Genomic DNA, 13978 nt, shown 5'->3' with positions numbered 1-13978 from the left:
AAGGACAGTGATCCCCAAAAGATGGGAAACCAGCTAAGCCCTACAATCACCAGGCTTACTGCCCCAGGGGAATGTCCAGGCCATGGTGCAGGGAGGGAGGAAACAGGTGGAGTGTGGCAGACACCCTGAGTTGAGGAAACAGAACTGCAAGTCCAGGGAGAGACTGAGGTAGCTAGAGGTCGAACAGATACTGGAGACGGCTACACACAGACACACACACACACACACACACACACACACACAGAGGAAGAGAGCTCCAGAGATCTTCGGAGAGCTCCCTTTGCGTATTCAGTGGAGAACTAACCAGTACCTATGTGTGAGGAGATACAAGTGTGAGAATTAGAAGAAATAGTGTCTGGCACTCACACAGCCCCATGAACAGTGCTTGCTGCCACCAGCCGGACAGGAAAACCTCACACTTCACGGGCCACTGGGTGGAGCTCACTGACACAGGATCTTGCCTCAGTCACACAGAGTAGCCCCAGATTAAACAATGCTCTGGTTCTACTAACAAATCTTACAGGCGGGATTCAGGTCCTTTTGCGGTCCCATGAGCATGGCGATTGGGTTTTCACACTCACGTTAGATGGGCCTCCCTCAGACTTTTGCTCTGCTGTTGGAACATCACTTGTCTGACATGAGAAGAAAGAAAAAAAAAAGGGAGAAAAAAGAAAGAAAAGAAAAGGAAAAAGAGAAAAGGAAAAAATAAAATAAAATAAAATAAGGGGGAAAAAGAAAAGAAAAAGAAAAAAAAAGCGAGACCTGAACCTGAAAACATTAAACTGTTTCGAAGTAACTCAAATGTGTTCAAGAGCGAAGCTCCAGAATATTTTTAAGACTATTAGAAAACTAGCACCCAGGGAGATAAAATTTACAATGTGTGGCATCCAATAAAAAATTAGCAGGCATGAAAAGAATTAGACAAATACAACTCAATAATGAGTAGAAAAATCAACTGAAGTGAGAGAGAGGTTTGAATTAGCAAAAAAGGACATTAAAAGTTACACGTATATTTCTCCTTCTCAGAAAGTTAAGTGGATGTAAAAGTTAAGTGGGCGATGTAAAAGGACACAAAACAAACTTTCAGAGAGGAAAACTACAAAATGTAACATAAATGGGATTAACACTGATTGGGATTAACAAGAAGTTAGACATTGCAGAAGAAAAATATTAAATATATAGCAATAGAAACTACCCAAAATACAATACAGGAGAAAAGAGAGAAGAGAATAAGCATCCGTGAGCTGGAGGCCGACTGCAGCAGTTTAATACATTCTGTAATTAAAGCATCAAAAGGAGAGAAGAAAGGGAAAAAGAGAAAAAAATATTTGAAGGAACAATGGCCAAAATTTTCCATATTTGACAAAAAAAAAAAAAAATAAGCCTACAGATCCAAAAAAATGCAATAAATTCCAGGCACACTAAAGGTTTAAAAACAAACTAATCTAAGGTAGATCTTCATTGAATGACTTGAAACCAGTGATAAAGGAAAAAATCTTAAAAGCAGCCAGAGGGGAAAAAAAGACATGCTATGTACAGAGGCACAAAGATAAGGATAATAGCAGATACCTCACTGGAAACAACGTAAAAAGAAGATGATAGGCCAACATCTGAGAACATTAAAACGAAAAACTGTTAATCAATGACGGCAAAATGAAGACTTTTTTAGAGACACAAAAGCTGAAAGAATCAGCCACCAGCAGAGCTGCACTACAGGTAAAGGTGGCCCTTCCAGCAGAAAGCTGATTCTAGATGGAAATGTGGATCTACATAAAAGAAGGAAGAGCATCAGAGGTGACACCTGGCAAATACATGTTTACTTCTTATTACTTAGAGTTCTTTAAAAGGTAACTGACTTTTTAAGAAGACATGGAGGGATGCTATTGTGATTTTACTAACTGTACATGGAATGGTATAATATCACCTGAAGATAGACTGTGAAAAAGATGTATGATATATATACACACATGCACATATATACAGTATGATGTAAACTCTAAAGCAGCCATGAAAGTAACAAATAATTATAGAAAATAAGCCGATAATAGAGATAAAATGGAATTATAAAAACTATTCAGTTAAGCCTATAAAAGGCAGAAAAAGAGGAAAAGATAAAAAGGGAAGAACAGATGCAGTAACAGAAAACACAATATGCATGTGATACTTCTAACCACTACCAAAAGGAGTATTTGCTGGTTTTTAAATTTTAAAGTATTGACTTTTGAATTGTATAATAACTGTAGGAGAGGTAAATATGACATGGGATTAGGAATTTCAGAGAAGTTATATTTATTGCTTGAAACAAGCATTCTAATTACTTAGTCAAGGTCAGCCAAGCTTTATCTCTTAAAATCAGCTTTAATAATCCTAAAGCCTCTTAAATATATTGTTGACAGTTTAGTTGTTTTATTTATTCTTTTATGAGATTAAGCTCCCCCTTAGATAGCATGCCTTTGTATTCATTGCCTTTTACATACTCCAAATAAAAATTTGTTGAAAAGCATCATTTTAACCTCCCCCTCCTTGCAGTGCATAAATCACAGTAGAGTTTAAAAGACATACCAATTTGGGAAACAAAGGTGCTTTTGTGTTTGGGTTTACATTCCCAGCATGATCTAATGCTAATACCTGCTTGCATTTATACTAGTGTTCTTGCTGTTTGTGGGGGAGATTTTTATAGAACAAAACGGAAGGCTTTGTTTCACCTTAGCTTCAAGATAGAAAAATCAGAAAAACTCCAAACCTCCAGCCAAACTCTAAGTTCCTCTGAAATTCACACTCTGTGCCAAGTGAAACTCCCAGATTTGAGCTACATTTTACTCTTTCCTGTTTGCTCAGCAAAGGATGTTCATAAGCGGGTGGCTTAAGTCTGTTAGCAGGGGGTCTCAGCTGTCTGTCTTAGAGTTACAGAATCATAGAGAAATTGGCCCAACTCTCTTGTTTTGCTGGTGACAGGAAACAAAATTACCTCCCTATTCACCTGTTAGTCACAGGTTCTTCTCTCTTTCTCCACCTGTTCAGGAGGATTTTCTCTTTGCTGCTTTGGTTTCTGGGCCTTTTTTGCATGATGTGATGTCTTAGTCCACTTTCTGCTACTATAACAAAATGCCACAGACTAAGCTGAAAAAAATAAAAGTTGATTTGGTTCATGTTTCTGGAGGTTGGGAAGTCAGAGATGAGGGGCTGTAGCTGGTGAGGGTCTTCTTGCTGCCATAACATGGCAGGAAACAGAGGAAATGGGGTGGGTTAGGAAAGGTAATTTATTATATTACCAGGAGCCCACTCCAGCAATAACTAGCCCACTCAGAAGATAGCGGCATTAACCCATTCCTGAGAGCAGAGCTCTTTGGCCTAATCACCTCTCTAAGGTCCCACCTCATAATATCATTACAATGGCAATTCAATTTCAACATGAGCTTTGACAGAGACGTTCAAAGCACAACATGTGGGTAAGGAGGAAATCTGATGTTCTGACATTGAAAATGGCAGAAATTTACTTGTGGGTGAGAAAAACCTCTTAACCACTACAAAAGTGTTATATGTTGATATGATCACTTAGATCCATCAGGTAAATGAGTTGAAAGAAAAAGACAAAGGTCAATATGGGCTAATTCGAAAAAATTTAGGGGATTTTTCAAGCAAAGTAAGTTTTTTTTTTTTTTTTTTTTTTGAGCAGCTGCTGAGCTTGAGAGAAATAAGGACATGAAGAAATTTGTTATGAATGGCATTTCCTTGCAACAAGGTTTTGGTTAATATTCGAATTTTATATCAAATATTTTTTGACTGTTGAGCTGGTGTTTCCTTGAGTGTGATGACACCTGAGACCCAGGTGTTGTGATGTGGTTGTCATCCTTGTTTTAATTTCAAGAGCCATGGGCGTTGTTGGCTGTAGGAACTGGGGGCACTTCTCAAAGGCAGTCATTGGACAGAAATTTTACTCTCAAATCAGCCTCATCCTCACCTGCAGTCCCTGCTACCTCAATCTTGGGGTGGGGGTTAGTGTGTTCTTTTGGGGTTTCTTCCCCCAGTGACCGAGAAGTAGTTTTCCCCCAATATGGGCTATCCCAGGGAGGAAAAGGATCCCACCCTTTCCTGCTTTCCAAGGTTATTGCTGGATTTCCCTCCCTTGTTTATTTCTGGGTAATTGCAGTGGAAAATGGCAGACAGGGACAATTAGAATGCAAGGTGTTAAAACATTCAGCCTCACATGATTGTCTTAAACCAGAAACATATCCTTTAATTTGTGTTTATTAGTATAAAAGGAAAGAAAGGAAGATGAAACAAAGTCAAGAAGCTGGGAGTGCCTTGAGGAAAATGATCTGGAAGCCATTACGCATGGCTTAAGGTTCTACAGGAATATGGTTCTTGGGGCATGTGTGCTGCAAAAACTGTCAGTCTGCGAGACACTGTGTGTGACAGGGAGGCCATGGGTGGGAGGAGAGAGCTGTGGGCAGAGGCACAGTAAGGTCTATGTCAGCAATGTGGTCCTTGCATCTAAAACCAACGTGCAGCTTGTACGCCAATTAGAGGGAATTATTATTTAGGTTCTGGGTTTTAACAGAGAAAATTCTTGCTCCTGTTGTGGTGCATGGAGATTAGACTATTGGCTTTTAAATGAACCCCTGGGGGTTCCTGCCTTGGAGGGCTGACTAGCTCCCAAGTTTGGTGCCAGTCCCCTGCAAACATCTTCGCATTTAGTGTTCATGACAATCCTGTTATGTCATCACCGTTTTGCAGAGGAAGAAACCAAGCTCAGAGAGGAGAGAGGGCACATGCAGCCCACAGTGGTAGGGTGGGGACAGGAAACCAGGCAGTGTGACTTCAGAGCCCTGTGCTTATTCTCTTCCCACCTTTGTAAGGCACAGGAAGGCAGGCGATTTCTTCATTTAAGGACAATTAGTACAAAGTCTGAGCCGCAGACATTGCCTGGCCCTGGGGCACCAGGGAGGGGCTGGGGGGGTCCTTCACCAAGCCCTCCTGACTCCGGAGGGCTCTTGCCTGTAATTTAGCCCAATAAATAATTATTTTGTGGGCTCCGGAGCTGGAGGTGGTAAGTTGGGCGGGAGTCGGGCAGCCGGCCAGCACTCTCATTAGCCGTGTGACTTTGCAGGTCGCCCACCTTGCTGAGCCTCATATTCCACATGGCGAAGTGCAGATGAGCCGGCCTGCGAGCAAGGACTGTTTTAAGGGGGTGAACGACGTGAGGCGTAAGCCTGGGACACAGGGGCTGCTCAGCAAGGTCCAGGCCTCTCTGCTCCCTTTGAGAGTAAGGCTTGCACCTTGCTTACCTCCTGGCCCCAGTGCTTGGCGCGCACTGGGCACACGGGAGGAAATACCGGTTCAATGAATGCAATGCCAGCCAGAGGAATTTTTCACCCTTGTCAGTTTTTCAGGGTATTTCGAGCAGAGAAGTGCTGAGTGAGATAGATTCTGTCTCCTCTTTCCCAGGCTCTGGCGGTCCTGGACAGGGAGGAGTGAGTCGGGGCGCGGGTACCTGGTGGCTACCGGAGCCGGTGCGAGTGAGGTCGGCACCAGGGAGGCGCAGCCCCGCGCGGGAAGCCGCGGCCGCCGGCAGAGGGCGCCCCGGGCCCACGGAGCGCGGCGCTGGAGCTGGGGCGCTCGCCCGGCGAGGGGCACGGGCTGCAGTCCCGGGTGACCGCGGCCCGGGACGCGCCCGTCACCCGGGTGGAGCGCGAAGTGAGCGCCCCTGGGCACAGCGGCGCGCCCTGGGCCAGACCACCGCTGCACAGCGCCCTGCTTGCTAGCGGTGAGTACGGGCGCCCGCGGGGCACGTCGCATCCCGGTTGGGGGTACTTGGAAACAGCGCGGGTCGGACGCGGGCCGGCTGTTCTAGTGATTGGTGTGTGAGAGTGGGGAGGGTCCCCTCTCGTTTAGGACTTTGGGTCCGGCTGGGGGTTTACCCGAAGAGGCGCTGGATGTCGGGGCGAGCTTGCTTACGGGCGACTCAGGCTTACTTGAGGTCCCACCATCGGGGTCGCCTCGCGGGCCCTGCGCGCGCAGTCCAGGGTTGGGGGGTCGGCGAGGTAACCAGCGAGGCGGGCGCTCACCTGGGCGTCTCCCCCCCTCCCCCGCAGCACCATCCTGGGGAACCACGTGCGGCTGTCGCCCGCAACTCTGCTTGTGAAGCGAGGCCCGCCCCCAGGGCAGGGGAGGGGACACGAGGGCGGGGTGCGCTGTGCCCCGCGGGAGCCGGGCCGGCCCGAGCGCCCGCCGGTGCCAGCTACGCTCTCTGCCTCGCGCTCTCACAGGCTGCTGAGAGGTAGCGGGCAGTGCTGCAGGGAGGAGGGGGCTCTGCCCTGAGGGCCGAAGGCCACCCCAGGGGTGCCCAGGCACTCGGCTCCTGGAGAAAGGAAGCAAAGAAAATAGGCTACCCAAGTAACTGGTCCTGGGAGTGATCTCTCCTAAGAAAGCTCCGAGTGCCCGGGCGTCCTTTGCCTGGGTCTCCGCTTTGAACCATCTCTGGCAGTTGGAGGCAGCAGGGCAGCGCCGCCTCCCTGGGGGCCTGGCCCGGGATCCTTTTCCCAAACCCGCCCGGGCGGTTTTTGCGCGAGCCGAACCGGCTGCGCGGCTGGCTGGCCTCAGGCGTACCTCCTGAGCGTGGTGGAGCCGCTGCTCTGGCGAAGTCCGCATTCTGAGCTCCAGGGGCTATGAGAGAGACAACCCCAAGGCAAGGTAGGTGGCCCGGACAGGCTTGTCCAGCAAATTACTGGGTTGGGCTTGATGTGAGTGAAGATGCGATTTGCTCAAGTCTAGGCGAACGACCCTGTGCTTTCCCTTTGCTTTTTAGGGCGTTTGGAGAGCTGCTGAGGAGCCAGGGGCTTGGAGGAGCGAGGCATGTATTTTCAGCTGCGTCTGAAAAGGGGAGAATTCCCTGTCACCATCAGGGAAGCAGCAGCCCTGAAATGTGATTGCAATTGACTAGCAGGACAGAGGCCTGGGAGTCTCTGGATTGATGGCTTAGAATATGCTAAAAAGCCAATATTTTTCTTGGGGAATTCAGGGGCCAGCTGGTGCCTCCTGTGACCTGGAGCAAGGGAGTCAGAAGACGGTTGTAGAAAGCAAGAGAGACCTTTCTCGGGACTGACTTAGACTACCAACAGGAGGCTCGTGCCACACAATTCCTGTGGTCCTCTCATGGAGTGCTGGTGAGGTCCTCCACCCAGGGGAGCAGTCCGGGCTGTGCAAGGGGCTTCCTGGTGAGGGAGAACTCCCGGAAGTCTGGCTGACCCCTAATCCCTGCTTTGGACTTGAGGGTGTCAGAGCCCTGCATGTGCTTTCCCTCAGGAAGATGAGGACTCTGAACACCTCCACCATGGACCGGGCCGGGCTGGTGGTGCAGAGGGACTTCTCCTTCCGCATCCTCACTGCCTGTTTCCTGTCGCTGCTCATCCTGTCCACTCTCCTGGGGAACACACTGGTCTGTGCTGCTGTTATTAGGTTCCGACACCTGCGTTCCAAGGTGACCAACTTCTTTGTTATATCCTTGGCTGTGTCGGATCTCTTAGTGGCTGTCTTGGTCATGCCCTGGAAAGCAGTGGCTGAGATTGCTGGCTTCTGGCCCTTTGGGTCCTTCTGTAACATCTGGGTGGCCTTTGACATCATGTGCTCCACTGCATCCATTCTCAACCTCTGTGTGATCAGTGTGGACAGGTATTGGGCTATCTCTAGCCCCTTTCGGTATGAGAGGAAGATGACCCCCAAGGCAGCCTTCATCCTGATCAGTGTGGCGTGGACCTTGTCTGTCCTCATCTCCTTCATCCCAGTGCAGCTCAGCTGGCACAAGGCAAAACCCACCAGTCCCTCTGATGGGAATGCCACATCCCTGGGTGAGACCATAGACAACTGTGATTCCAGCCTGAGCAGGACATATGCCATTTCATCCTCCGTAATAAGCTTTTACATCCCTGTGGCCATCATGCTTGTCACCTACACCAGGATCTACAGGATCGCCCAGAAACAAATACGGCGCATCTCTGCCTTGGAGAGGGCAGCAGTCCATGCCAAGAATTGCCAGACCACCACAGGTAATGGGAAACCTGTCGAGTGTTCTCAACCTGAAAGTTCTTTTAAGATGTCCTTCAAAAGGGAAACCAAAGTTCTGAAGACGCTGTCGGTGATCATGGGGGTGTTTGTGTGCTGTTGGCTGCCTTTCTTCATCTTGAACTGCATTTTGCCCTTCTGTGGGTCCGGGGAGACCCAGCCCTTCTGCATCGATTCCATCACCTTTGACGTGTTTGTGTGGTTTGGGTGGGCCAATTCCTCCTTGAACCCCATCATTTATGCCTTTAATGCTGATTTTCGGAAGGCATTTTCGACCCTCTTAGGATGCTACAGACTTTGCCCTACAACGAATAATGCCATAGAGACGGTTAGCATCAATAACAACGGGGCTGTAGTGTTTTCCAGCCATCATGAGCCACGAGGCTCCATCTCCAAGGAGTGCAATCTGGTTTACCTGATCCCACATGCCGTAGGCTCCTCCGAGGACCTGAAAAAGGAGGAGGCAGGTGGAATAGCCAAACCCTTGGAGAAGCTGTCCCCGGCCCTATCAGTCATATTGGACTATGACACTGACGTCTCTCTAGAGAAGATCCAACCCATCACACAGAATGGACAGCACCCAACCTGAGCTCCTGGATGACTCCTGCCTCACATGCTCACCCCCAAACCGAGAAGAGATTTGTCTGGGGCTTGCTGTTAAGAAACTAAGGTATGGTGAGACTCTGGGGTGTCAGGAGAGCCTTCGGCTGCTTTCCAACACACAACTATTTGCAAATACATTCTAGTGGATTTTTTGTGTTGTTCATAGTCAAGCAAACAGGGACACTACAAATGTGGGAAGCTACAAGGGACATGTCTTTGGCTCCTAAATTGTTTTTAGAAATTTATTCTTATCTTAGGACTTTAAAGATAGGGCAAAGAATCAGCAATGAACAGCTTCACTTGAAAATCAAACCTCTCCAGGAAGGAAATGAGAAGGGTTGAGTTTGCTGTATACAAGCAGGTGCTAACACTATTCCAAGCAAAGTTTTCAGATTGTAAAGGTAGGTGCATGCCTTCATAAATTATTTCTAAAGAGTAATTGAGGCTTCCAGTAGGAATGGGAATTTTTTTTCAGAATTGACAGATGCTTTGTTGATATTGGTTTTATTTATTTCTTGTATCATATGGATATTTTTAATTTATTATAATAAATATATATTTATCATATTTAATAGATAAACTAATGAGTTATCTGAGACCTTACGGCCACATTTTTGTCCATGTAACGAGCACTTTATAAGCCAATGAAACAAACACACGGCCTCTGAGAGATTTTAGATGATCGTGTGTAACTTCTAGAAACATAGCAAAGACTGATCCCTTAAAATTTACTGACACAAACAAATATGAGGTGAGAATTGATGAAGCTGTGAATGCTTTTTCTTTCTAAAAAGATTTTGAAAAATTTTAAAAAGGTTGGTTAATATGAAGTTCAAAACTTTTTAAATGGCAACGACTTTCCCAGAGGAATTTGCAGTTCTGTAAATATCTTAAATAAAAGCCAGCTAAAAAGAGTCCAACTTTAAATTTATGATCTTAGGTGGCAATGAAAAGTATATGCAACTTTGTATTTATGTAAAATAATTGGCCCTCCTCTGTCGTTTCTCATTTCATGTGTCAGATAGCTTTTCTGAACCAAGCAAATGGCTTTGCTGGATAGAGATGTGGGTCGTAGCAGCCCCACTGACGGGCAGAGCTCAAACCCTGCACCTCCATCTCACCAGGTCAAAACAAGCCACTCAGTGGGGCTACTTTTTGTAGTGCTTTAATCTGGACTTAGAACTGATTTTTTTAAAAAAGTCTTCAAATGCTAGTGGCATATTAATTAATGAATAGTGCCTCACTAGCATCCTTGAGTAAGACACTTCTCTTGGTGGAAGAAACAGGAGAACCCTTCTCTTTGGGTGTGTTAAGCACCCCAAAGCCATCAGCATCTCTTTTGACAAATGCTATTCCTTTCTCTGTGCTTTGGATTCAAGTTCCTGTGTCATTGCCCAGACTGTAAAAAGTAGTATAAGCCTCCTTTGTAAGCCTCCTTTGCCAGATGCTAACTCTCCTGGGGCATTTCAAGAGTTTCTTTGAAATGTCTACAAAATATTCTTCTTGATAAGCAACTTAGTTAACATTCAGATGAAATCAGTAAAAAGAAAAAAAAAATCTGAAAAATATCTCCTGCATCAGGTCTGTGTTATTTATGTATTGTGAATGTTTTCTTAATTTTATTGGCTGTATGCTTTCTTACATATAATAAAAATATTTTGTGAACTCAAATCAACCCTGAATGAGCTCTGTTGCATTTACTAAATGTGTTTTAAAAACTAGGGTGTTTCAGATCTGTAAGAAAGAAAACATGGGGATTTTCAAGTATACATTCCTTTTTTTTAAAAAATGGAAATTTCTTCTGTTGTGTATGCCATGGGCTGCCTTTGACTATTTAAACAGAAAATGTTTTCTGATTTGGGCTATATACTCTCTTTTCTCTTCTGTCTTAACATTTTTTTTTTGAAAAAGAAATCTTTCTTCACTTGAGGAATTACTCTACTCTTCATTTCATGATTTGAAAACTTTCTAATGTCTCTGCTTTTTCTTTCAAAGAACCTATTTCAAATAAAATAAAAATTTCAGAAAAGACTGTGGCTTGCTGTGGGGTTGTGGGACTTACAGCTGATGGCAGCTATTGTACATGTGGTGTTCATTTAAAAAATCAAATAAAACAGGATTTTTTTTTTCTTGGAGAGAATCTGCAGGTTGTGCTGCTGGGCTTATCAAAATGTCCAGCAAGGCACATCCTAGGTCCTGTGGAAGCTACTTAGTTAATGTACTGTACCAAGTCATTTTTTTCTCACCCTGGTGAAAGAGAATGACTGAACAGCAGGTGATGGAGAAATTAAGGGTGAAGTTTATAACTTGGAAGATCACACAACAGATGGTGTCTTTTTAAACTCCATATTTGCCTTCCCTGGGCTGTGGCATATAATGAACATATCTAGAACGAGCACCCATGAAGCATGATGCCTTTTCTTTCTGTTTCGTAACTTTCTGGATATCTTTATTCTTTGAAGTCTAATTTTGTTCACAAATTGGAATCTCAGCAACACAAGCTACAATGCTCAGTCAGGTTTGTCATTGCCTTACTAATAAAACATGACACAAAACTTTTGCCATTTGTTTTAGTGGCAAAAGAATAAAAAATGAATGATATGTCTAGAAATTGTATTAAATAATTGTAAAATTCAATACACTTTGAATGAGACTGTACTTCGGGATTCCTGGCATATTGGATTGATAAAAGGGGTCTTATGGAATGTTAATTTTACTGAATCTTTCAGAGAATTTGATATTACAACTATAAAAGCAAAATTACAATGAGACTTTCATTTCATTTTTAACTATAGTAATGAGCCTTAATAATGCTAAATATATGTGAAACACTGTACAAAGAGACAATTTAAAAGAGATGTTCTTTTCTCTTCTCCATCTGAGAAGGTACCTTTCCCAATCAAATATATACACAGCTTACTGGTGACTGACATAGCAGAAATCCTGTGGGAGGGGACTGGGCACTGGGCTCCAATCAGTAGCTTCTGGGTTTATTTAGGAAAGTCACTGCTTTCTCTTGGGACCTAAGCAAGTCGTACTCTCTGAGTCTCAGTTGTCCTGGTCCATTAAATGGGAAGAGCAAAACCTCTGCATCAATTTCATCAGTGGAGGGGTCACCCCCCAAAGCGAATCTATGTGTCATCGAACTTCAGCCACTCTCTGAAGTCTCCACTCTCTGGGTCCGCGTCATGCTTTCTCCCCAGGCCTGCTCCAGGGCCACCTCAGCCCATTTCCCCCACTTCCCCAAGAGCCGCTCCACAACCGGGGGCCTGCTTGGAATGCAGACAGCTCAGGCTTTGTTTCAGAGAGAGGAAGGCTCACATTGCAGCTAAGGCTTTCAGCTTGTGTGAGCATAAACAAATGTCTTTACCTCTCGTCTGTGAAATGGAAACAAACATGCAGGTTCTTGTGAGGGTTAAAATGAAGCTAATGTCTGTAAGAGCACTGAGCAAGGAGATGTGGGGCTCACCGATCCTTGGCAAGATCTCTAGTTTGAAGGGGTAATCAGTTAATATTTGTTGCATTAGTAACAATGGATTTGCTACTTATTTGACTGTCGCATGTTTGATTGAAGCAAATGGAAATGACTTATAGAGGACATGTGGTTTGAGATGGTCCCAGACACCATTGTCTTTTGCTGCGGTTATCTGGCATTCTCGAAGCAAGTGGCTTTTTATATCTGTGTTGTTAAAACAATTGCCTTAAGTTACCACTAGATATTGCCTAAAAACATCTGTCCACATATTTTATTCTATAATATCTCCTTGTCTTATGTAATTTGTTTCAGGAATAATGGGTCGGTGGCCTGCCAGCTCTGGGCTGTTAAATTTAGCACCAGGTGCTCTGCACGATCTGGTTGCTGTGGTCAGTGGAAGGAGGGAAGCCGGTGGGCGACGAGAGTGCAGTGCTATGTGGATCAGGTGCACCTGTACGGCTTTGTTTGGGATTTCCTGGACAGAAAAGATGACAAACCAACCTGTTTATTTTGTGGAGGGTTGAGAGGCTGGTGAGCATTATACCACAGACAAAACCTCTATAATTTTGTTACCAGGCCAATCTATTACATTGCCTTCTGTCGCATTAAGTAACTGCCATGTGATATATAGAATTTAAAAAGCAGCATTTGGATTTTAGTCTGTTACATCATTCAAGATTTGGGAGTTGTAATTTAAATAGTATTAGAAGCTCAAGAGTAATCTCTGATTTAAAAGGGTTTAACTTTCTAATCACTATGAGAACATGTACAAAACCAGTTGGAATTTTTCTCGTGCTTACAGAATAGAGACTGTACCAGCTCTCAGAATTGGCAAGTGCTTCCAGCTATTGACAAGACCTTCGGAGCTGCGTCCCCAGAAGTGAGACAACCTCTCATGCTTCTGCTGGCAGAAGGGCTGGCAGAGTGGCAGTGGTGGCAGGACCTAGGAAGACGGAATTGTATGGCAGGATGTTTCATCTCATTTTAAAAAAGGACAGGCTACTTCACAGAAATAAGGGATTTTTGGTGTGTCTACAATAAGGGATGTTATATGGGATGCGTTCTAAGATATTTTCTGCCTTGAAAATATGATGTATGGAACCCATGACAGGTAAAATATGACTCTGATAGGTTCCCCCGATAGGTTTCCTGAACCCCCATTCTCTTCGCTAGTGGAATGCCATCAGATTGATATTCTTAAAATGCAAATTTGATGGCTTATGCCCTTGTTTAACATTCTTCAATGGCTCCCAATTACTTTCAGGAAGAAAAAATCAAGCTCATTCAAAGGCCTTCATGATCTGGCCCCTGGTGGCCTCTGCAGGCTTATCTATTCCCAGTGCCTCACCAGCACTGTCCTGTGGGCATTCTGGATTTTGAACACTTTTTGGTGTCCTTTCTCGTTTTCATGCCTTTGCACATACTGTTCTCTCTGCCTGAAACACCCTTCCCTGTTGCTTGTGCCCGCTCCTGCTCACCCTTTAAGATGCAGCCAGGCACAGTTGCCAGGGCCTTCCTTGGCACTGTCTTCCTGCCTTTGTGCCCTTCTTTCTTTCCAAGCTGCCATGAAGTAATCTCCTTCTTTTCTTATCATTTTCCCTGGATTATGAACGTACTGAGAGCAAAAGCTGTTTTACTTTTTCTTCCCTCTCTTTATACATCCCTAAGTGTCCAGGACACTGCCTGGCATTTAAGAGCTCTCATTAAATCTTTGTTGAATGAATGAAAGAATGAATAAGTCAAAATAGGGAACGTTGGAGTCACAATTTTAGTGCAGTCTGTTTGGGGGATGCTTGATTATTTGTGGAGGTCTGCTAGGCTCTCTCTAAAGTCGCTGGG

General features: G+C 44.9%; 1 protein-coding gene and 1 non-coding gene across 2 annotated transcripts; both read left to right on the top strand.

Annotated features, from left to right (window-relative positions):
• The first annotated feature begins 534 nt into the window (after positions 1-534).
• On the top strand, positions 535-638 carry LOC138388644 (small nucleolar RNA U13). The gene has a single exon (XR_011234173.1). It is a non-coding gene; the product is annotated as a small nucleolar RNA U13 (small nucleolar RNA).
• A 6671-nt stretch (positions 639-7309) lies between these two features.
• DRD1 (dopamine receptor D1) lies at positions 7310-8650 on the top strand. The gene has a single exon (XM_069473900.1). The coding sequence runs from the start codon at positions 7310-7312 to the stop codon at positions 8648-8650; it is 1341 nt and encodes a 446-aa protein (XP_069330001.1).
• Positions 8651-13978: the final 5328 nt, after the last annotated feature.

The sequence above is a fragment of the Eulemur rufifrons genome, chromosome 7, assembly GCF_041146395.1.
Source record: "Eulemur rufifrons isolate Redbay chromosome 7, OSU_ERuf_1, whole genome shotgun sequence".
In the NCBI taxonomy this organism is placed as follows: Eukaryota; Metazoa; Chordata; class Mammalia; order Primates; family Lemuridae; genus Eulemur; species Eulemur rufifrons.
This window is presented reverse-complemented; position numbering and strand designations above follow the sequence as displayed.